The sequence below is a fragment of the Panthera pardus genome, unplaced genomic scaffold (genome assembly GCF_024362965.1).
Source record: "Panthera pardus isolate Hobbes unplaced genomic scaffold, ASM2436296v1 HiC_scaffold_3, whole genome shotgun sequence".
Classification (NCBI taxonomy): Eukaryota; Metazoa; Chordata; class Mammalia; order Carnivora; family Felidae; genus Panthera; species Panthera pardus.
In genome coordinates, this window is record NW_026526876.1 from 2,760,227 (window position 1) to 2,782,590 (window position 22,364).

At 44.9% G+C, this 22,364-nt stretch overlaps 1 protein-coding gene across 4 annotated transcripts in view; it reads left to right on the plus strand.

The window, feature by feature from the left end:
* The first annotated feature begins 2,798 nt into the window (after positions 1–2,798).
* SPECC1 (sperm antigen with calponin homology and coiled-coil domains 1) overlaps positions 2,799–22,364 on the plus strand; it is a 283,596-nt gene continuing 264,030 nt past the window's right edge. The window contains exon 1 of one of the 4 annotated variants that reach the window (XM_053893308.1): positions 2,799–2,898. Coding sequence is in view for 3 of the 4 variants with exons in the window: in XM_053893306.1 (XP_053749281.1) it covers positions 22,220–22,339 (120 nt within the window). In the remaining variant the exon portion in view is untranslated. Of the gene's footprint in view, positions 2,899–22,213; positions 22,340–22,364 lie in introns of those variants that run through there. The other 3 variants (XM_053893306.1, XM_053893304.1, XM_053893311.1) reach the window with 3 other exon arrangements.

Sequence of the window (22,364 nt, forward strand, 5' to 3'; positions counted from 1 at the left end):
CCAGATAGTATAAAGGTTTTAATTTACTTCTCTCAGATTATATCAGGTCAAAATACATGTAAGGACGTGGAAGGTTCACATGACATAATTAATAAGTTATATTTCATTGATATGTGTTAAAATCTGTATGCCAAAAACGGAATATGCATTCCTCTCCAGGGCCCTTAAAGCATTCACAAAAATTGACTCTAGTTTAGGCCGCAAAGAAAACTCAAGTATTTAAAAGATGCAAAGTAGTAAGACAACATTGATCTCTGATCTCTGATCACAATGAAACAAAACTAAACTTTAATTAAACCCGGTCAGAAACAAAAGACTCTAACCCGTGGAAGTTTTAGAACTCTACCACCCTCTCTTAAAATTTATTTATTTATTTGTTTACTTGTTTATAAAGATTATTTTATTTATTTATTTATTTATTTATTTATTTTTTAACGTTTATTTTTGAGAGAGAGAGACAGAATGTGAGTGGGGGAGGGGCAGAGAGAGAAGGAGACAGAGAATCTGAAGCTGGCTCTAGGCTCTGAGCTGTCAGCACAGAGCCTGATGCAGGACTCGAACTCATGAACCATGAGATCATGACCTGAGCTGAAGCTGGATGCCTAACCAATTGAGCCACCCAGGTACCCCATCTTTCTACTCTCTTATTCACCAAAGATGTCACTCATAGTAATGTAAAAAGTGATCTGCTATGTGTATGGCTGTTTCCACATCCATGTGTATGACCTCACCTCCTCTATTCACCCCACTACTCCAGCAGGGCTGTGCTGCTCACTGTGCAAACTACATAAGGGTACTCGGTGGCCTGCCTCCACTCCACATTAGCCATCTGTCCTCACATCCTGACCTGGTCATCAGCAACCATCTCTATTCTCTTACCGGAAATTCCTTTCCAGGTTGCTTCTTCGATTACTCCAATAAGATAAATAAATCTCAGACCCCCATCAAGATTCCCAGTCTGTTGAACCCACTTCTTCTCCACCATTCAGCTCTCTCCTTCTCCTACTTCTCTTCTTATGCAGCTTAGCTCCTACGATTCAGCATTTGATACACACACACACACACACACACACGCACCACACACCACACCTATCTATCCTCATAGACAACTCCCTCTCTTCCTTTCCAGAGAAAACTCTGGCTTTTTCTTCTTTCTTTCTTCCTGCCTCATACAACAGAACAGGCTGCTGTCCAAGCCAGGACTTCTCAATTTCAGCATCATTGACATTTTAGGCTGGAACATTCTTTGGTGTGTGTGTGTGTGTGTGTGTGTGTGTGTGTGTGTGTGTGTAGCTGTGCATTGCAGAATATATTTTTTTTAATTTTTGTTTAACGTTTATTTATTTTTGAGACAGAGAGAGACAGAGCGTGAACGGGGGGAGGGGCAGAGAGAGAGGGAGACACAGAATCGGAAGCAGGCTCCAGGCTCCGAGCCATCAGCCCAGAGCCCGACGCGGGGCTCGAACCCACGGACTGTGAGATCGTGACCTGAGCTGAAGTCGGATGCTTAACCGACTGAGCCACCCAGGCGCCCCTGTGCATTGCAGAATATTTAGCAGCATCCCTGGCCTCTACCCATTAGATGCCAATAGCACCCCTAGTCACAATCAAAAATGTCTCCAGACATTAGCACATTTTCCTGGGTCGGGGTGGGAGGTAAATCCCCCCTGGTTGAGAACCACTAGTCGAGGCTCATCCTTCTGCTTGTGCCTGGGACTCCACCTCCACCCTCACATATATACAATCTTTTCAGGAATCATACAGTATGAAAAACCCTTTCCTCTCCTGTATGGTCAGAAGCTCTTTCTCAACTGGATTCTTTTCATAAATATTTAAACGTCTTTAAAAAAATCCTTCCTCAGCCACGCTTCCATCCCCAGCCATCAGTACCTCTTCTTCCCTTCCCCACCACATCTTGCAGAAATTGGTTATTCATCCTGCCTCCTCTATTCCTCCCTCCTCTCTCCTTCATCTATGACTCAGGGTTCTTGGCATTCCACCCCTGTAGCTTTCACTACGGTTTCAAGTGGCTTCCATGTCTATAACTGCAGTGGGCAGTTTTTAGCCTGTGGCCATAGACACAATGGAGGAGAACTAGATGGAGGGAAGTAAAGATCATGAATTTTGTTGTGATCCGGTGGATTTCAGGTGTCTCAGAGGCATCCTGGAGGAGATGTTGGGTGGACATTGAAACAATGAGGGCTGGGGTCAGAGGAGAGGTCTGGGGTCAGAGGAGAGGTCTGGGTTGGGACATAAACTGTCTGGGTCTCCCCCAGTGTACGCAAGGATATACGGGTGTATGTGTGTGGGTGACTAATGCCACAAGTGTAATGTTAAGTACCTTGGCAAGGGGGGCGATAGAGGGGCAAGTACCTTGGCAAGGGTGTGGAGAGCAATTATGATCACTCGAAGGGCTTTCAAAATGCAGATTTCTGGGCCTCACCCCCAGATTTTAATACAGGAAAAACTGAATAGCCTCCCTGTGATGGAGAATTGTCATTTTTACCAAGTTCCCAGACGATGCTGAAGCTGCTGGTGCAGGTACCACCACATTTTGAGAACCACTGATCTAGAGCGAGGAAAGGAGGCCCAGGGCTCGACTGGAGCGTTCCCACACTTATTAGCTAGAAGCGGAGGTGAGCCCCTGAGGGAGACAGAGAGGAAGCACGGGGGAAGAAACACCACCACCAGTTCGTGGATGGAGAGCTGCGAGGGTGAATGTGCAGGGGGCGCAGGACTACATCTCCCAGGATGCCTCGCGCCGGCTCTCGCCCGCCCCCTGGAGGCGGCTGCGGGAGGCGCGGGTAGGATCCCAGGGACCTTTCGTGGAGCATCCGTGAGCTCGGGGAGCCGCGGCGGCTGCGGGCTGCGGCGGCGCGGCGGGAGCGAGCGGAGCCGGTGAGTAGGCGCCGCGCTGGTCGCCGGCTCTTTTGCGCCTCAGCTGCGTCGTCTTCCCGGGTCGGGCGGACGAACCCTGGGGTCCGAGGGTCCAGGCAGCGGGGCGCAGGACTGTCCGTCCGAGACGGAAGACGCGCTGTTGCCGTTGTCGCTGCGGTGGCCCCGGTCCCCCACCGCCCGGCGGGTCCCGCCCCCAGCCCGGGACGGACCTCCTAACCTGTCCTGCCCACCAAGCCCGGGAACTGCGGGACCGGTGCCGCAGGTGGCAGCGGCAGGGGGCCGCCCCCCTCCCTTCCGGGCCCCAGGGGTTGGCGTAGGAGCCCAGGACAGAGGGCCAGGTGACCCCAGAGGACTGCGGCCCTGAGAGGCGCCCCCAACCCTCGCCGCGGTGGGACAGGTGCCTGGGCACGCCTGGCCGGGGCTCTCCCGGCCCCCGGAGCCTCCCGCACCTTTCTCCTGGTGCTGTCCGGGGGATGCGTGTATGTCGGGGACCGGCTAACCCTTGGCCATCCTCCGCGTCCACAGAGCTCCGATCCCCCTGTTGGCCTGGGGTGACCGGGGAAGGCGCTGGCCGTGCGTCTCCCGGGTCAGCCGGCGGTGCCACAGCGCAGTGCACCTGTGAGCCCTGGGGGACCGTTTGGATGCTTAGGGGTGGCCCGGTGATGCGGAGCCTGCCAGGAGTGCAACAGCAACGACCTCCTTCCCAAATGTGTTTGAAATGAAATGAGTTTTAGGTTCCCCCCCCCCTTTTTTTTTAAAGGAAGTTTGACCCTGAATATCTCATTTTTATTTTGAGCGAGCTGCAGTTTTCAGCACGTAAGTTTATATAATAAGCAGTATAAGGCTTGGGGAAAAAAAAAAAAAATTACTGCGAAGGTGCTCTTCCTTGCCCTCTATCGGAAGAATTATGTTGGACTGGTTGACATGCTTATCCATTAGTAACTGCGGTAGCTGGAGGCAGGAGATAACGTGTTTTTGAGGGGAGGCACAACTCAACTCTTCAGGACAAATTTTGGTTTGAGAAGATTTTGGTTATCCGGTTGCAAACACGAAGCTTTTGCAACGTTTAAGACGGGGGAGGAGAGACAGAGCAAGTTTGTCAACCTTAAGGTCTTACTCCACAGAAAACAGCTTTGCGTAGTACCTTTGAGAAAGCAAGCACGTTTAATTTGGCAGCTTAGGCTAGATCTGAAGCTGAGCCTTCATACGAAACTCTATCCGTTTTAATAGTTTTTTCAGTTGACTTGTTTGGTTGTTGTAGGCAAATACTCTCTCTTCATCTGTTCGAAGGGAGCAGACGTCTCTTACCAATGTTTGTACTTCTTATTTTCCATTGACCACTGTCTGCACAGTCCTGGCTATTAAGGTTAGCTAGGACAGTTTGTTTCGGGCTCGGTTTTAGGGCAGTGATCCAATGCGATCTTCACGAAATATATTCTTACCATATTAAGTAAGTTTTCATTTATGCCTAATTACTAAGAGTTTCAAGAGTTAGGAGTCAGTGTTGAATCCCCCCCCCCCCAAGTGCTTGTGTATCACACGTATTGATATGACTGTGTAGTTTTCTTCTTAAAATTGATAACATCGGTGATTATACTGCTAGATTTTCGGTCACTAAAATCCTGGCATAAATTAAAATGCACTTTTGGGTTGTTTGATAGATTCAATAAGCTAACATTTAATTAGAGTTTTAGCATTTATATTTATAAGCGAGATCAGTCACTTTTCCCTCCTGCCCCCCTTTTTTGGTCTGAGTTTATAATTATGCTGATTATGTCCTCACCGAATCAGTTGGGAAGTTTTCCACCGTTTTCTCTGCTGTGGAGCAGAAGAATTATCTGTTCCTTAAAGTTTGGCAGAATCTGACTGCAGGCTGCCTGGGCTGCTGGTGATCATCTTTTTTTAAGAAGTTGATATCAATACTTAACTATCTTTTCTATTTTTTTCCACGACCATTGATTTTCCTCAGGTTTTCTATTTCTCCAAAGTCAATCTAGTGCTTTATATCTGCCCAGAAAATCATTAACATTATTGGAATTTAATGTGTGTTTGCATAATGTTGTAGATAGTCTTCTGTTGCAGGAAAATAGTTCTTCCACATTTATGGTGTGTTCGTCTTGTTCACACTCTTGTGTGTGTGCCTTTTCTCTTTTTTTGTATCGGTCAGGCTTGCTTCCTCCTTGCTTATTTCATTATCATTCCAAAGCGCCAGTTCTGGATTTATTGATTAATCCCGTTACTTTTATTTTTGTACGTCAGTAACGTACATTCTTAATCTTCCTACTTAATTTGAATTTATTTTTGCAAGTTCTAGCCTTTTGAATTTGAAGGCTTAGATCATTTATGTAATCTTTCAGTCCTCCTTCTGAACAAGGCAAGGACTTCTAATATTTTCACTCCAGTTACCTCCCATTTGCTGTTAAGCTCTGTTACTACTTCAGTCCTTTAAATTGGACATTATTGGGGCGACTGGGTGGCTCAGTCCGTTAAGCGTCCGACTTCGGCTCAGGTCATGATGTCACAGTTCGTGGGTTCAAGCCCCGTGTTGGGCTCTGTGCTGACAGCTCAGAGCCTGGAGCCTGCCTCTGATTCTGTGTCTCCCTCTCTCTCTCTCTGCCCTTCCCCCACTCGTGCTCTGTCTCTCTCTGTCTCTCAAAAATAAATAAATGCAAAAAAAAAAAAAGAAAAAGAAATTGGACATTATTGCTGATGTTACTATTATACCGATTTTCTGGGTCAATATTTACTAGACTTCTGTACCTGTTTATCTATCTTCTTCACTCTCCATTCCGTCTTTTTTTTTTTTTTTAATTTATTTTTGAGACAGAGAGAGACAGAGCATGAGCAGGGGAGGGGCAGAGAGAGAGGGAGACACAGGATCTGCAGCAGGCTCCAGGCACGGTGCCTGACGCGGGGCTCGAACTCACGGAGTGTGGGATCATGACCTGAGCTGAAGTCAGACGCTTAACGGACTGAGCCACCCAAGTGCCCCATTCACTCTCCATTCCTTCTTATATCACTTTGAATCATTTTCCTTCTCCCTGAAGTACATTCTTTAGAAGTTCCTTCAGTGATGATGCATTCTGTTTTTATAATATCTGAAAATGCCTTTATTTTGCCTGCACTCTTGAATTTTGGCTTCACTAGGTTTCTCTAGTCCATTGATTTTAAAGTTGTTGTAGTTTGGGGTGCCTGGGTGGCTCAGTCGGTTAGGCGTCCGACTTCAGCTCAGGTCACGATCTCGCGGTCCATGAGTTCGAGCCCCGTGTCGGGCTCTGGGCTGATGGCTCAGAGCCTGGAGCCTGCTTCGGATTCTGTGTCTCCCTCTCTCTCTGCCCCTCCCGCATTCATGCTGTGTCTCTCTCTGTCTCAAAAATAAATAAACGTTAAAAAAAATTAAAAAAAAAATAAAGTTGTTGTAGTTTTTTTCTTTTTTTCCCCTAGCAGTTTTTAAAGATGTTTTGTGGCTGGAAGGCTTTGGGATCTCTAGTCTGCCATATTGCTGAAAGAAGGATGGAGATGAGAAAACAGAAATTAGTTTGTAATCTAATGAGCTGTCAGTTTTTGTGACATTTTTCTGCATGAAATTGTAGACTTATTTCCAATTTATTAATTACAAATTATGTTCTCTGTCTCCTTAGCTTACTTTTTCTCTGATCTGTTGATTCTGAGAGTTGTGTTAAAGTTTTCCACTATGATTCCCAGTGGGTTTCTTTTGTTCTATTTCTATTAGTTTTTGTAATATGTATACTTACAGACCACCTGTAAATAGTGCTTATCTATTTACATGTATTTTTGAAGTTATGTTTTTAGATACTTTTTAATTTTTTTAAATAAAGTTTATTTACTTATTTTGAGAGAGAAAGCACATTCGTGCATGTGCAGGGGAGGGGCAAACAGAGAGGGTGAAAGAGAATCCCAAGCAGGCTCTGTGATGTCTGAGCAGAGCCCGACACGGGGCTCGATCTCACGAACTGTGAGACCATGACCTGAGCCAAAATCAAGACTCAGAAGCCCAACTGACTGAGCCACCCAGGCACCCTTTATGGAGATATAACATAAATGTTTAAAGGTACACACATATTAAGTGTATAGATCCATGAATTTGGACGGGCTGAACACACATATAACCAACACTCAGAACAAGAAACAACCTTTCCAACACTCCAGAATCTGCCCTCATGTGTCCCACCCCCAGGGATAACCACTATCTTGATTTCTTTTTATTTTTTAAATGTTTTTTATTTTTTGTATTTGAGGGAGAGAGAGAGAGAGAGAGAGAGAGAGAGAGAGAGAGCAGGGGAAGGGCAGAGAGATGGAGACAGAATCTGTAGCAGGCTGTAGGCTCCAAGCTGTCAGCACAGAGCCCGATGTGGGGCTCGAACTCACGAGCAGTGAGATCATGACCTGAGCCGAAGCTGGACATCCAGCTGACTGAGCCACCCAGGTGCCCCCACTGTCTTGATTTCTAACGCAGTAGATTCGTTTTAGCTATTCTCATACTTTACATCAATAGAATCATATAGTATGTGCCCTTTTACATCCAGCTTCTTGCCATCAACCTTACAGTTGTGTGATTTGTCTGTAGTCCTGAGTGTAGTTGTGGTTTGTCCGTTCTCCTTGCTGTATGTATCCCATCATGTGTGTATCCACGATGTAGAAACCCATTTTACGTGATTGACAGTTGGGTTGTTTGCAGTTTGGGGATACGGTGAATAGCGCTGCTGTGAACATTCTAGCACATGTCATTTGTTGAATGAATGTATGCGTGTCTGTTGAGTGTGTACATCCAGGAGGAGAATTGCTTGGTCATAGCACATGCCTAGGGTTTGAGTAAATATTGACAGTTTCTAAGTTATGTACCTGAGAAACATACATGGTAGCTGCCATCTCTTGGTAATTTCTGTCTTTTAGATTTTAGTCATCCTGGTGGGTATCCCATTGTGGTTTTAATTCGTATTTCCCTTATGATAAATGAAATCGAGCTCTTTTGCTACCCTTAAATTTTCACACATATCTAAACATTTTTTTCCCTTGGTGCTTAAAGCTAATCTGTATATATGAACCCTTCGTGAGTAAAGCAAGAGTGAACCTTAACCTGATTTTAATTCTGCCTCGTATTAAGATCATATGGAATTTGTTTTTTTTTTTTACATTATGCATAAACAGCCATGTTTTACTGATTATTTACTCATCATTGATAAGTTTTGCCAATTATTTGCTCTTCATTGGTCTTTCATCTCCTGTTTTTCTACTTTGTGGATTCATTATTCCTTAAGTGAATCCTCAAGTAACTTTGTTTTTCCACCTGAGATTTTGTGGGTGGTAAACTTTCTGAGCCTTTGCACGTGTAAAGTATTTTTTATTTTGCTTTTCTGCCTGAGTACTCTCGGCTGAGGATAGGATTCCAGGTTAAAACCTCTGCATTTTGAAGGTAATTCTTCATTATCTGCTGGTAACTAGTGTCGTGGATGAGAAGTTTCTACAGTGTGATTTCCATTTCTCTGTAGTTAACCTGTTTATTTTCTCTGAAGCTTAACCATTTTTTCTTTTTTCTTGGTGTTGGAACATTTTACTATTTGTCCACGGGGATAGTTCTCTTTTGTTCTTTCTGCTCAGTGCTTAGTGGCCCCTTTCTTTCCATAGATTAACGCATTTCTGTGGCACGGGGGAAGTTTCTCTTTGGGTATTTCCTTGCCTCCATTGTCTTTTATTTTCTTTTTCTGGAATTACTATTAAATGGGTATCAGAATCTCTCAATTCATCTTTCATGTTTCACTTTCATCTTTTCAACTTTTTCTTTCATCTTTCACTTTCTTCTCAAATGATCTGCCTCCTTATCTTTGTGGGCTGCATTTTGGGAGATTCCTTGGCTTGGATTTTCCCACTCACAAATCTAGTGTTTGGCTTTGTCCAGTCAACTGTCCATCTGTTGAGTGTTTTCCATGTTGATTATCATTTATTTCACTTTCAAGGTCTCTACTTTGTAAAATTTAGTTTTTAGAATAGAAAAGATATTCAGTGTTCAAAAATCATACTGTGTGTGGGGTGCCTGGGTGGCTCAGTCGGTTAAGCGTCCAACTTCAGCTCAAGTCCCGATCTCACAGTTCACGGGTTCGAGCCTTGTGTCGGACTCTGTGCTGACTTCTCAGAGCCTGGAGCCTGCTTCGACTTCTCTGTCTCCCTCTCTCTGCCCCTTCCCCGCTCACACTCTGTCTCTGTCTCTCTCTCTCAAAAATAAATAAAACATCTAAAAAAATAAAAAAATCATACTGTATTAAAAAGATATGCATGAAAGGTCTCCCACCATCCCTTTCCCCCATCTGCCTAGTTCTCCCTCACCCCACAAGCAGGTAGCCCCGTTATTAGTTTTGTATATGTCCTCCAAGGTCTCCTTGTGCAAATACAATGATATATGAAACGATTCTTAATCCCTCCTTTTTTTTTTTTTTTTTTTTTGCACAAGTAATAGCGTTATTCCATGTTCTGCCCCTCACCCTGCTTTTTTATTTCACGGTGTAGAGATCTTCACCTCTCAGCTGTTTCCTTTTCACAGACAGACTGTCCCCTCCAATCTTCCTACGGATGTCTTAATATTCTATGTGCTGGACTAACTAACTCTCTTTCCTTGGGTATATGTTCTGTTGACTTGCTGTCCCCATTTTGTGACGTTACAAAAACTCAGTGACTCTCCTTTTGGTGGCCGTCTTTACGTTTGAGAATTCCCATTTCCCTGCCTGTCCTGTTTGCCATAGGCCATCTCCGGCGATTGCCAAGGAGTTGCCTGGTGCTGCTGAGAGGGGTGCATAGTCCAGGTGAGGGAACATTTGTTGTAGGCTGCTCAGTGAGTGTGGGGAAGGGTCTCGTCGTCCTGGCTTATCTGACTGTAGTTCCCCAGTTCATCGGGTTGTCATATTCCATCCCTGCCCCGTCTTCTCTCTGCCGATTCAGAGCCTGAAGCTCCTTATCATTTCCCGCTGCATGACGGCCTCCTCCCGGGCAGGTGTGGGGCTGTACTTTGCTCAGGCAATCTCGTTCTGAGTACCCTCTACCTTTCAGAAAGTTCTTAGACGTTCTAGTTAGCCAGTGGCACTGTTTCTTTATTTGTGTGTGTCTAGGTGTCTTATCAATTTAATATTTTAAAAATAATACTTTTTGCCATTCCATGGGTTTTTAGGCCACCCGGAAGGCAGAAGTGTGTGTTTAGTCCATTATGTCAGTCCAATCTCCAATATTATCTTTTATTTAGATTGTATTTGTAGGCCTGGGGTCCACAAGACCACCCTGAGATTTAGTGATTCCTTAGGAGGTCTCACAGGACTCAGCACACTGGCTTATTCATGGCTGTGATTTGTTTTGTGAGAGGCTACAAAGCAAAATCATCAAAGGGAAGAGGCACACAACACCAAGTCCAAGGACACTGGCTCCCAAGAGTCCTCTTCCAGTAGAGTCACAGGACGTGTTTAATTCTCCGCGACGAGCCGTGACAGCATGTGTCCCCCAGTGTCGTCCACCGGGGCAGCTCACTAGAGACTCAGAGAGACTCATGGGTTTTACAGGGGGCTGATCATGTAGGCGCCCTCTGCCTAGCATATTCCAAAACTTCAGACTCCCGGCAGGAAGGCAGGTGTTCAGGATCAACCACAGTGTTTGTGCAAACACTTTAGGCTCAGAGAGCCTCTCTTACCAGTTCTACAAATGTTAGGAACATTTGTTCCTAATCTAACAAATTAGATCTAAATCTAATTTAGATCCTATATCTAATTTGGGAACTTCCCAAATCTAAGTTCCCCATGTCAGCCAAAGGCTAACCTCACAAGCAGGGCCTTTTTAGAATTGGAATCTCCCAGGTGCCTGGGTGGCTCAGTCGGTCGAGCGCCCGACTTCGGCTCAGGTCATGATCTCACGGTTCGTGAGTTTGAGCCCCGCGTCGGGCTCTGTGCCGACAGCTCAGAGCCTGGAGCCTGCTTCCAATTCTGTTCCTCTTCCACTTGTGCTCTGTCTCTGTCTCTCTCAAAAATAAATAAAACTTTAAAAAAAAAAAAAGATGACAGGTGGCTTATCATGGAATGTAGCAATCTGCAGCTCATAATAGACACCTTCTCCACAGACCATTCTGATCACCCCAGTCCGTGTCAGGCTCTGGTCCCCAAACTCCGGCCACGGCTCTGCTCATGGAGCATTTTCTCACTTACTTCTCCTTTGTGGTTGCATTAGATGGGTTCGTTGCTTCACCCTTTGGGCCTGAGTTTAATCTCCCACAAGATGGAGAATTCCCCGAGGACCGAACAGCAACGCCTACTTAGTTATGTTAGTTGTGCCTCCCTAGTAGGGTGAAATGCTCACAGTTGGTGCCTATTAATGCTTGCTGAAGGAATGGCTACAGGGGAGTAGGAAGCCGTGTCCTCTTTATTCTGTCCCCTGCTTAGCACGTGGCTGATTTTTGTTCTGTGAGGAGGACAGTGATGTAAAACACCAAGCTGACATTAACTGCCCGGATTGTCTGTCTGAGTTCTGTCTCCCCAAGCAGCAGATGGTATACTCAAAGATTTTTGGTTCGAAAGGTGTTTTGAGGTCATTGAACCTGCGTGGGGGGCTTAGATTCCCAAACCATTTTTTTGTCTACGTAACCCCACGTAACATATCTGGTTGTAGATCTGTTTCTTCCTTCTCCCCGTGTTTTCAGACCTCAGGTGTGGGGAATAATTAATCATATTTACCTTCTTGGCACTTTATCATCATTGATCTATGCAAGCCCCTCCCTTGTTGTGTTTACTTGTTTCTGCATTTGTTGGTTCATGTCCCCTCCCGCCCCCCCCCCCCCCCCAGATGGTCTGTGTGAGAATCTCTTTGGGATTTAGACTCAGGAGCAGAGTTTCCTGGTCACAGCGTGCACCTGTGCTTCATAGAACCAAGTACGGCCAGGTCAGTCTTCAACGTGTCTGCACCATCCACCCTTCCCCAGCAGTGCACAGGATTTTAGCTTTGCCTCTTGATATGTTGACTGACAGAACTTTAATAATTGAGACATTTCTGGGGCGCCTGGGTGCCTCAGTTGGTTAAGCGTCTGACTTCGGCTCAGGTCCTGATCTCTAGGTTTGTGAGTTCAAGCCCCGCATTGGGCTCTTTGCTGTTTTAGATCCTCTATCCTCCTCTCTCTCTGCCCCTCCCCTGCTCACTCTCCCTCTCCTTCTCTCTCTCTCTCAAAAATAAGCAAACTTAAAAAAAAGAAGACATTTCACCTAAAAATCCATAGCCCTAGCCTCTGTTGAATAAATCCTATTTCCTCGTCGGCTAAAGCAGCCGAATGGTGGTTCCTCCTTCATGCCACAAGCTCTCCCCAACCCGGGTGGCTTCACTCGTTCTCTTGACCTCCTGGTCCCTGGAGTCGTTTGGGTTTATGACCAGCCCTGTTGTATGTGAAGCCACACCTTGTAAATAAATAATCTGGCGTTGATATTCACGAAGATGTTAGATGAACGTGGTTGTGGGGTCAAGTGGACTCAGAGTTGCCAGCACAGCAGCTCATGACATCGAATGGGCGTCAGACTTAATGTCCCCACCGTCCTTCAGCAGCAATAACTCATTCTTTCCAACTCTTTCTGCACTGTCATTTATTTGGATGCACAAAGTGGCCTTCGTGGAAGCGGGAGCTCTAAACCAAGCGTCTGCAAACTTTCTGTGAAGAGCCAGATAGTGAATATTTTAGGATTTCCAGGGTCATACGGTCTCTCTCATAACGACTCAACTCTGCCCTTATAGCCCAAAGACATTGCCAACAGGGGATGGGCTCCATTCATTTGGCCACAAGCTGTAGTTTGCCAACTCAATTATTCCTCTCTTCTCTTGTTTCTGAGGTGCGAGTTTATAGCATTCACCTAATTGCTGCACAGTGAGCACCTGCTGTGTGCCAGTGCTAAGATTATAATGAAGGACAAGGTACAAATCAGTCTTTAAGTATGGAGACAAATGAGCAGACAATTACCCAGGAGGAGAACAGGCCAGTGTTCTGGGGCGCCTGGGTGGCTCAGTCCTTTGAGCATCTGACTCTTGATTTTGGCTCGGGTCATGATCCCAGGATTGTGGGATTGAGCCCTGCGTTGGGCTCTATGCTGAGCATGGAGTCTGCTTGGGGTTCTCTCTTTCTCTCCCCCCCCCCCACACCCTTTCCCTCTCCCTCAGCCTCTCTCCTGCTCGTGCTCTCTCTCTTTCTCTCTCGAATGAAAAAATAAAAATATTAAAAAAAAGAGAAGATAACAGGCCAAGACCAGGTGAGCACAGAATCGGGCACTGGGGCTTAGGATGAAGCATATCAGACAAGACTTTCTGTAAGAAGGAGAGATCTAAAATAAAGGGGGAAGAGGAGTTAGGTGGGATGGGGCAAGGGCCTTGAGGGTTTCACTCACTATAGCTGGGGGGTAAAGATCAGGGTTTTGTGGTGCAGGGAAGGGGGGAGTCGGGACAGCGGTAGCTTGGGTGGCAAGCGGCCAAAAAGTGGGTGGCAGGAGTGACAAGGAAGAGATTGAGTCCCAAACCCACAGGCAGAATCACCAATGCTTAAATAACCCAAGGTTGATGGTGGCGATTCCACGGCTATTAAAATATGCCAGAAACTAGGAAAAGATAGAAAGTTCTCCAAATAATTTCACAAAATTAAGGTAGCCCTGATAGAGAACAGTGGGAGCCCAGCAAAAGCCAAGTACGGACCAAAGCTTACCTGTGGTATCTATGCACGTATCCCGAGTGAAATGGCAAAATGAATGCAGCAGAATCAAACGAGTAATACATTTTGGCCGAATAGTTTTCACTCCAGGAATTCAAGAATGGTTCGATGTAAGGACATATGTTAGTGTCACCCATTGTGTAAATAATGAAAGGGGAAAGCTATGTAATCGCACAGAGAGGTACGGAAAGAGCGCTTCATAGGATTGGACTTTGCATCTGGTCGTTCTTGCAATGCTTTCGTTTGCCCTGCCTTCAGCGTGTGCGGTCTTCCCGGCCTGGCTGACTGTCGCCCCTTCTCTTCCTCTGGCAAACCCTTGCCCGTTTTTTGTATCCTTTTTCATTCATCACGTTTTCTTGTGAGCCCTCTCTCGGGTACCCTGTGTGGAGGAAGTTACCCTCTTCTCTCTAATGCAGTAACGCTCTATCCGTATCTCTACCCTCGTGTTTCGGTGGCCATTCTCCGTTTCTGTTAGTACTGAGTTGATTTCCTTCTGTAGCAACCGGGTCCTGTGCTAGGCACTTAGGTCCTGTGTTCGATACAGAGACGGGCACCGATCCTGCCAACTTCATTTTGCGGGCTCCTTTGCCCAGATGCCACTGGCTAGGGGTGGCTAGTGAAAGACACTGGTGGAAGATTGGAAGGTGAGGGGAAGGGAGAAGCCAGGGGATTTCTTCCCCATCTTCTGCTTGGTCCCAGCTCCGGCCGAGTGACGCTGGCCTCTGGTGATACCACCTTCTTCCTTTTCCCTCTAGCCTTAAGTGTGCTGGGCACGTCCCACTCTTGCCGATCTCTGGCTTGGCTCACCACCCCGCCGTCCCATTTGGCTGTTTAGCCCTTCCCCAAACCTTGTAACTACTCCCTGTATTAAATTCCCTCTTACTGAACTGCCTCTTTTGAATGCCGTTTTCTTGATTGGACCCTGCCCGCTAAAGGCAAGAGCCCTACTCCTGTGTCTTATAGGACAAATGGACATTAAAACAACTCTGATTTTTTTTTTTTTTCTGTTCAAGGCTTCTTTCTTCCTTTTTCTGGAAGTACACTTCGCTTTGGGTGCGGGGACTGGCCGTGACCCAGATTGAAACAACCATAGAACTTCATACTCCCTGTTCACGAAGATTTTTCCAAGGGTAACTGTCATCCATATCGGGCTGATCACTTTTCCTTGCATAGTTCAAAATGGAGCCCAGTAAAGCAAGAGGTTAGAGTTAGAAGGGTGCACGAGCTCCACGGGAGCTTGGTCCTTGTTTTGTTCAATGTATGTCTCCAGTGCATAGTAAGTGCCCAATAAACACAACTTCATAAAATCTAAGATGCTAGAAATTTTAAAACAATTATTTTGTGTTCCACTAAAAAAGAAAAAAAAAACAGTCAATGAAACTATAATGCAATGCTTTTTATTATGTACATTAAATTTTTTAAATGTTTTATTGTTTATTTTTGAAAGAGAGAGAGAGAGAAACAGAGACAGAGTGCGAGCAGGCAAGGAGCAGAGAGAGAGCGAGACACAGCATCCAAAGCAGGCTCCAGGCTCTGAGGTGTCAGCACAGACCCCGACGTGGGGCTCGAACTCACAAGCTTTGAGATCATGACCTGAGCCGAAGTCAGATGCTTCACCGACTAAGCAACCTGGGCACCCCTGCACAATTTTTTTATTTTAGACTTATTGAGAGATCTTTTACAGTTATTTAGACATCAATGTATGTCATATTCCGTTCTCATACATATGCAAAAAGGAAAATATAAGCAAAATAAATTGGTTGAGGTATTTCCAAAACTTCCTTACATTCAGATTTTCTGTTTTTTTAAGCTTATTTATTTTGGGGGGGGGGAGGGGTAGAGAAAGAGGGAGAGAGAATCCCAAGCAGGCTCTGCACTGTCAGTACAGAACCCGATGCGGGGCTTGATCTCACAAACCATGAGACCGTGACCTGAGCCAAAATCAAGAGTCGGACCCTTAACCAACTGAGCCACCCAGGCGCCCCTAGATTTTCCCTTTTGAATCGCTTTTTCGTTCCAAGTCATTCAAGTCATTCGTGTCTGTGATTTTTTTTCACAGTTAACATCCCCTCTGCCATCAGGAACACTGGTAATGTGTTGGTTGTAAAAGCATTCCTCAGTTTTCTCCAGGATTTCCTTTTGAGCTTGTGATACCCATGCTGCAAATTTGATGCTGACAACGTCCTTGATCTTAGCTGCAGGTGTCACCGGAAGGTGTCGATTAAGCAACCAGGACTCACATCCCTTCTTTGAACACCCTTGCCTGGTTTGTAGAGTGAAATATTATAGGATTGCAGTTATCCGTGAGGCCACCTGGGATGCAGACCAAGTCACCATGCTTTCTGGTGAGCTGCTTCTTTAACTGCCTGATTTTGCGCACATCCAGACCTCGGCGCTGACGGCCAATGGCAACCGTAAGAGGTATGCTGATTTCGGGGATATTATAATGTGTGTCTCAGAATTGATAGGCTGTGATATTTGTGAAATTAATTAATTAAGTGAATCTCATGCTGCCTGAATCTGTGACTCCCACTGAGAGAATGAAGGTAACACACAGAAAGGCCTGGCGAGTGGGTGGTCCCAGATTCGCTTGTTCCATAGACCACGTCTACCTCGGTACTTCCCGTGGTTTATTCATAGAAGCTGATAATTCCTCCCTCTTTTTTTGGTAAAGCTAGTTCAGATTGGTTTAATGTCACTTGCGGCCTAGAGAATCATGACTAATACAGAAGCTTTATAAAATGATTATAAACAATGTGGCACGGGCAGAAATTAGAAGAACGTACAAGGCTCAGAAGCAGCATCAAGGAGAGGGGGTAACCCTATCAGAGGGTCCCTCACATGTGGAGATTGACTTTCCCACCTGAGGCGAGACCCCCTTCTTAGATGCTTCTCAAGGACCTTGCACACACTCTCACTTGAAATCACTTGTTCCCACCCTGCTTTTCCCACTGCTGTTTCCTAAGGTGGGGGTCCCAGACCCAGTGAATAATTATTGAACAGATGCACGGATGAGTTGTGAGGAATGAAGAGAAGTTGCTCGTAGTCAGGGGCGTGAGTGGTACTCTGGGAAGAGAAACCAGAAAGTGCAGTGGGAAACAGTCGTGGAAACGCAAGATGTATTCTGGAAACCACGAGTAGTTGGAAATGCTGGGAGGTGAAGCTCAAAGCCGGGATGGTAGGAGATGAGGCTGGAGGGACAGGCAAGGACTAGAGAACGGAGACTGATGTGTCATGTGAAGATGCTGGGGCTTTATTCTGTAGGCAGTGGGAGCCAAGGAAGGATTCACATTTTTTTTTTTTATTGTGGTAAAGTGCACATAACATTTACCATCTTAACCATTTTCAGTGTGCAGTTCAGCGGCATTAAGGACGTTCATGTTGTTGTACAACTACCTCCATCACCCATCTCCAGAACTTTTCTGTCCTCCCAGACTGAAACTCTGTCCCGCTTTCAACAATAACTCCCCATTCCCTCTCCCCAGCCCCCCTGGCATCCATCTTTCTGCTCACTTGTCTCTACGAGTTTGATTATTCCAGCTACCTTATATAAGCATTGAAGTATTTTTAACATCGTGTGTAAATGGATTTGCATTTTAGAACGTTCATGCTAGCAATTTTTTTAGTGGGTAGATGAGAGAAGGAGGAGGCAGAGTGTAGGAAATCCAGTTAGACACCAAGGCTTTGGCAGTGGGGATGCCAAGAAAGAAGAGGACGTACCACTCAGGGTGTAAAATCTTCAGGGTCCTGGGTGGAGGGGTGAAAGAGAGAGAAGAGCTGGTTTTGACACCGTGTTTCTCTGGGCTGGGTGATACCAACCACAAGAGGGGATCCAGGAGGAGCTCCGGGTTTGAATGGGTAGCAGAAATGTGGGTACGCTGCTCATATTCCCTTCCCCTCACCACTTCTGTGAACACTGGCCTGACTTCCCATTGTTAGCACCCGCGTTTCTTTGGCTGACGATTTTCTGGTGCCCATGTTGCAACCCAGAACAGCAGAGTAAAAGTGCCAGGGAATCAACACCCTTCCAACTCCCCAGAAGCCTTCAACCAAGGATAATGGAGTTGGTGTAGGACTACCCCGGCTCCTTTCTTCTCCAGTGGTAGAGTGCTGATGTGGGTATTTTATATGCTGGTTCCCAGAGTTCCTCAGTGGGATTAAGGTTTAGGTACCCACACTGGTAACTTGCTTGATGAAGCACACTTTCATTCGTTTCTTCGCCATCTTGCTCCTCTGCCCGAGTTTTCTGGGATCACCTCCCAAATAATCAGTTTGTTCTCAAACCCTTACCTTAAAGGGGTAGATTTGGGAGAACCCAAACTAAGACAGGGTCTGGAGGAAATGATCCATTTTAAGTGTGGCATCCATGTGGATGTGGTGGATGTGTCTATTCTGCAGCTGGAAATGTAGGTCTCTAGTGTAAGGTAGATACAGATTTGGGAAGACAAGTCTGTTCTTGGAAGTTAAAACCATGAGAGTGGGTGAGATTGCCTGGGAAGAAGTAGGATGGAGAAGAGAACCAAGGTTAGACTCCTGGGAAACTCCAGCCTTTAAAAGTAGGAACAAGAAGAGGATTCTGGAGGTGCCTTAGTCGCTCGGTTGGTTGAGCCACCGACTCTTGATTTCGGCTCAGGTAATGATCTCAAGATCATGGGATCAAATCCCGCGTTGGGCTCCATGATGAGCATGGAGCCTGCTTAAGGTTCTCTCTCTCTCTCTCTCTCTCTCTCTCTCTCTCTCTCTCTCTCTCTCCCTCTGCCCTTCTTCCCCACTCTTGAAAGCTCTCAATCGCTCTCTCTTTCTCTAAAAAAAAAAAAAAAGGATTCTGAAGGACTGGACTGGATCAGCCAGAATGGAAAGGAATGAATAGAAAGGAGATGAAGGAGCTCAAGTGGAGGGAAGGATGGAGAAGGTAGGAGCAGGATTGGCCTTGAACTAGACGCTCTGTGCTATTTCTCTCAGCGTAGAGTCCAAGGAGCAAGGATGGTAATCAAAGCTTATTTTGTTTTGTTTTCTCTTGGCGGAGGATGCGTAGTTAGCCGCTGTCAGGATTGACTACGGGTGCAATTTGTGACGGGGTGGTTTCTTGGTGGTGTTTCTTGTTGTGACAGGGGTGGTTTCTTCCCAAATTCAGTTCTCTGGCTTCTTCATACTTTCACCAGCGAAGCACCATTCCCTCCCTAGAGACCAGCAACCGCACTGTTCTGTGTGTCCCGGGGTGGGGGAGGTCAGACCCAGGCTTCTCTCAGAGCCTATGCCGACTGTTTCCCGTTCTCTGCAGGTCCCACCCTGTGATACACAAAGTCTTCCTCATTGTACTTGCGTTTCCCCTTAAATCGAAAGGAATCCTACAATTGTCTTTTGTCACTGACTTCTTTCACTTGGCATAATGTCTTCAACGGTCATCCATGTTGTAGCATGAAGCAGTATGGCATTCCTTTTTATGGGCAGGTAGTATTCTAGTGTATGGATATACCACATGTTGTCTCTCCATTTGTCATTTGACGTGCGTTCGAGTTGTTACCGCCTTTGCTATTGTAAATAATGCTGCTATAAATACCCCTTTACAAGTTCCTATGTGGACATATGTTTTCTTTGGGGGCAGGCATGTACATACCTAGGAGGACAATTGCTGGGTCATGTGGTAAGTCTATGTTTCATCATTTGAGGAGCCGCGAGACTGTTTTAAGACGTGGCTGCACCATTTTACATTCTCACCAGCTGTGAATGAGGGTTTTGATTTTTCCACATCCTTGTCAACGTTTGTTATTTTCTGACTTTTTAATTCTAGCCTAGTGGGTGGGGAGTCTCATCTCATTGCGGTTTTGGTTTATGTTTCTGTGATACACATTGAGCATCTCTTCATGTCATGTTTGGCCATTTATATATCTTTTTAGAGAAAGATATTCAAGTCCTTTGCTCATTTTAAAATTGAGTTGTTCTTTGTTGTTGTTGTTGTTGGAGCTGTTTATATATTCTGGATATGAAACCCTTATCGGTATCTGATTTACAAGTAGTTTCTTCCATCCTGTAGGTTGTCTTTTCACTTTTTTGATGGTGTTCTTGTAGGCAGAGAAGTTTTTAATTGTGGTGTAGTCTAATTTATCTTTATTTTTGTTGTGCTTTTGGAAAAAATTATTTTTTAAATGTTTATTTATTTTTGGGGGGGGGAGCATGTATGCATGCACATGCATGGGAGAGGGGGAGAGAGAGAGGGAGACAGAGAATCCCAAGCAACCTCCGCACTGTCAGCACAGAGCCTGATGAGGGGCTTGAACTCATGAACCATGTGATTATGACCTGAGCTGAAATCAAGAGTTGGACACTTAACTGACTGGGCTAAACTTCTCGGCTAGCTCAGTCAGTAGAGCATGAGACTCTTAACTGATTGAACTACCCAGGTGCCCCTTTTGTGTGTGTGTGTGTGTGTGTGTGTTTTATTTAAGATTTTATTTTTTTTTAAAAATTTGTTTGTAATGTTTATCTACTTTTTGAGAGAGAGAGAGAGAGAGCGAGCATGAGTGGAGGAAGGGCAGTGAGAGAGAGAGAGAGAGGGAGACACAGAATCTGAAGCAGGCTCCAGGCTCTGAGCTGTCAGCACAGAGCCTGATGCGGAGCTCAAACTCACGAACCGTGAGATCATGACCTGAGCTGAAGTTGGAAGCTTAACAAACTGAAGCACCCAGGCACCCCTTTTACTTAAGATTTTCTAAATACAGGATCATGTAAATCTCTGAATATAAGTAATTGTACTTCTTCTTTTCCAATCCGGGTGTTTTTTCTTGCCTAAATGCCCTGACCAGAAGCTCCAGTACTATGTTGAATAGAAGTGGCAGAGAAGACATCTTTGTCTTATTCCTGATCCGGGGGGGAGGGTGCATCCAGTCTTTCACAATTAAGGATGATGTAGGCTGTGGGTTTTTAGAAGATGATTGTTAGCAGGTTGAGGAAGTTCCTCTCTAGTTTGTTGAGTGTTTTTATCAGGAAAGAGTTTGGATTTTGTAAATGCTTTTTTCCTATGTCTATTGAGATGATCATCTGATTTTAAAATATATTCTATTGGGGCGCCTGGGTGGCTCAGTCGGTTAAGCGTCCGACTTCAGCTCAGGTCACGATCTCGCGGTCCGTGAGTTCGAGCCCCGCGTCGGGCTCTGGGCTGATGGCTCAGAGCCTGGAGCCTGCTTCTGATTCTGTGTCTCCCTCTCTCTCTGCCCCTCCCCTGTTCATGCTCTGTCTCTCTCTGTCTCAAAAATAAATAAACGTTAAAAAAAAAATAAAAAAAAAAAATAAATAAATAAAAAAAAATATTCTATTGAAATGATTAATTGAGTTTTCGATGTTCAACCAACTTGAATTCCTGGGATAAATCCACTTGGTCAATGGTATACATTTTTTTTTAAATGTTGCTAGAATTGGTTTGCTAATATTTTCTTAAGGATTTTTATATATCCATATTCAGAAGAGCTACGGATCTGTAGTTTTTTGTGACATCTTTATCTGATTTTGGTATTAGGATAATACTGGTCTCATAAGATGAGGGGAAGTGTTGCTTTTTCTTCTATTTTTTTTTTGGAACAGTTTGTGAAGAATTGATATTTAAAATTCTTGTTTAGTACAATTCAGCAGTGAAATATGGGCCTAGCTTTTCTCTGTGGACAATTTTTCATTACCAATTCGATCTTTTCACTTGTCATAGCTCTGTTCACATTGTTTATTTATTCTTGAGTCAGTTTTGGTATGGTGTCTTTCTAGGAATTTTTCCATTTCACTTATCTAATTTGTTGGCATACATTTGTTCATAGTATTCCTTCATAATCCTTTTTATTTCTGTAAGGTTGTTGGTAATACCCCTTCTTTCATTTTTGATTCTAGTAATTTGAATTGTCTCTCATTTTTTCTTGATCAGTCTAACTAAAGACTTGTCAATTTTCTTGGTCTTTTAAAAGAAGCGTTTCCAGTTTTACTTATCTTCTCTATTGTTTTTCTGTTCTCTATTTCATTATTTTTTGCTCTAACCTATCATTTACTTCCTTCTGTGTGCATTAGGTTTAGTTTACTTTTCTTTTTTTAGTGTTTTAAGGTGAAAGACTAAGTTATTGATCTGAGATCTTTCCTTTTAACTGTAGGCATGCTGGCAATACCGACTCCATCTTTGGCCCTCTGTCTTGTTCATGTTCACTCAATGACCTCTCTTGGAGCTACATGTTCTCTTGGAGATTAATAGACATACCTTAGAAATGCCCGCCAAGGCTGGGATGGGGGTGGCTTGCTTTGTCCCTCCTCAAGTTTGGTAAAAAGATAAAATAGTCTCTTCCCTTCCTGAGGCATAGGTGGTGCCACGAGGCCTAATTAAATGTTAGATGTCAATTAGGTGCATGCAAACCCTTTGAAATGCATGGGAACCCTTTGATCTCACTACAGCACCCTTCTGTACACCCCCTCATTCTATAAAATCTGTAGATGAAGGTCAGGACTTTGCAGAGAATAGCTGCACAGCTGATTGGATCATTGTCTGCCCAATCCCTCCTGTCAGTTAATTACCCTGAATAAAACTCTCTAAACTGTATGGGGTTGTCTTTTTTGTTTTCCAGTCTCAAAATGCCTACTCAGTTTGGGAGATACTTACTTGTCTCTTCCCTGCCTTCGAACATTAACATAGATACTTGCAGCTGTCGGTTTCCCTCTCAGCACTGCTATCGTGGCATCCCATACGTTTTGGTATGTTAATTCTTCATTTTCATTC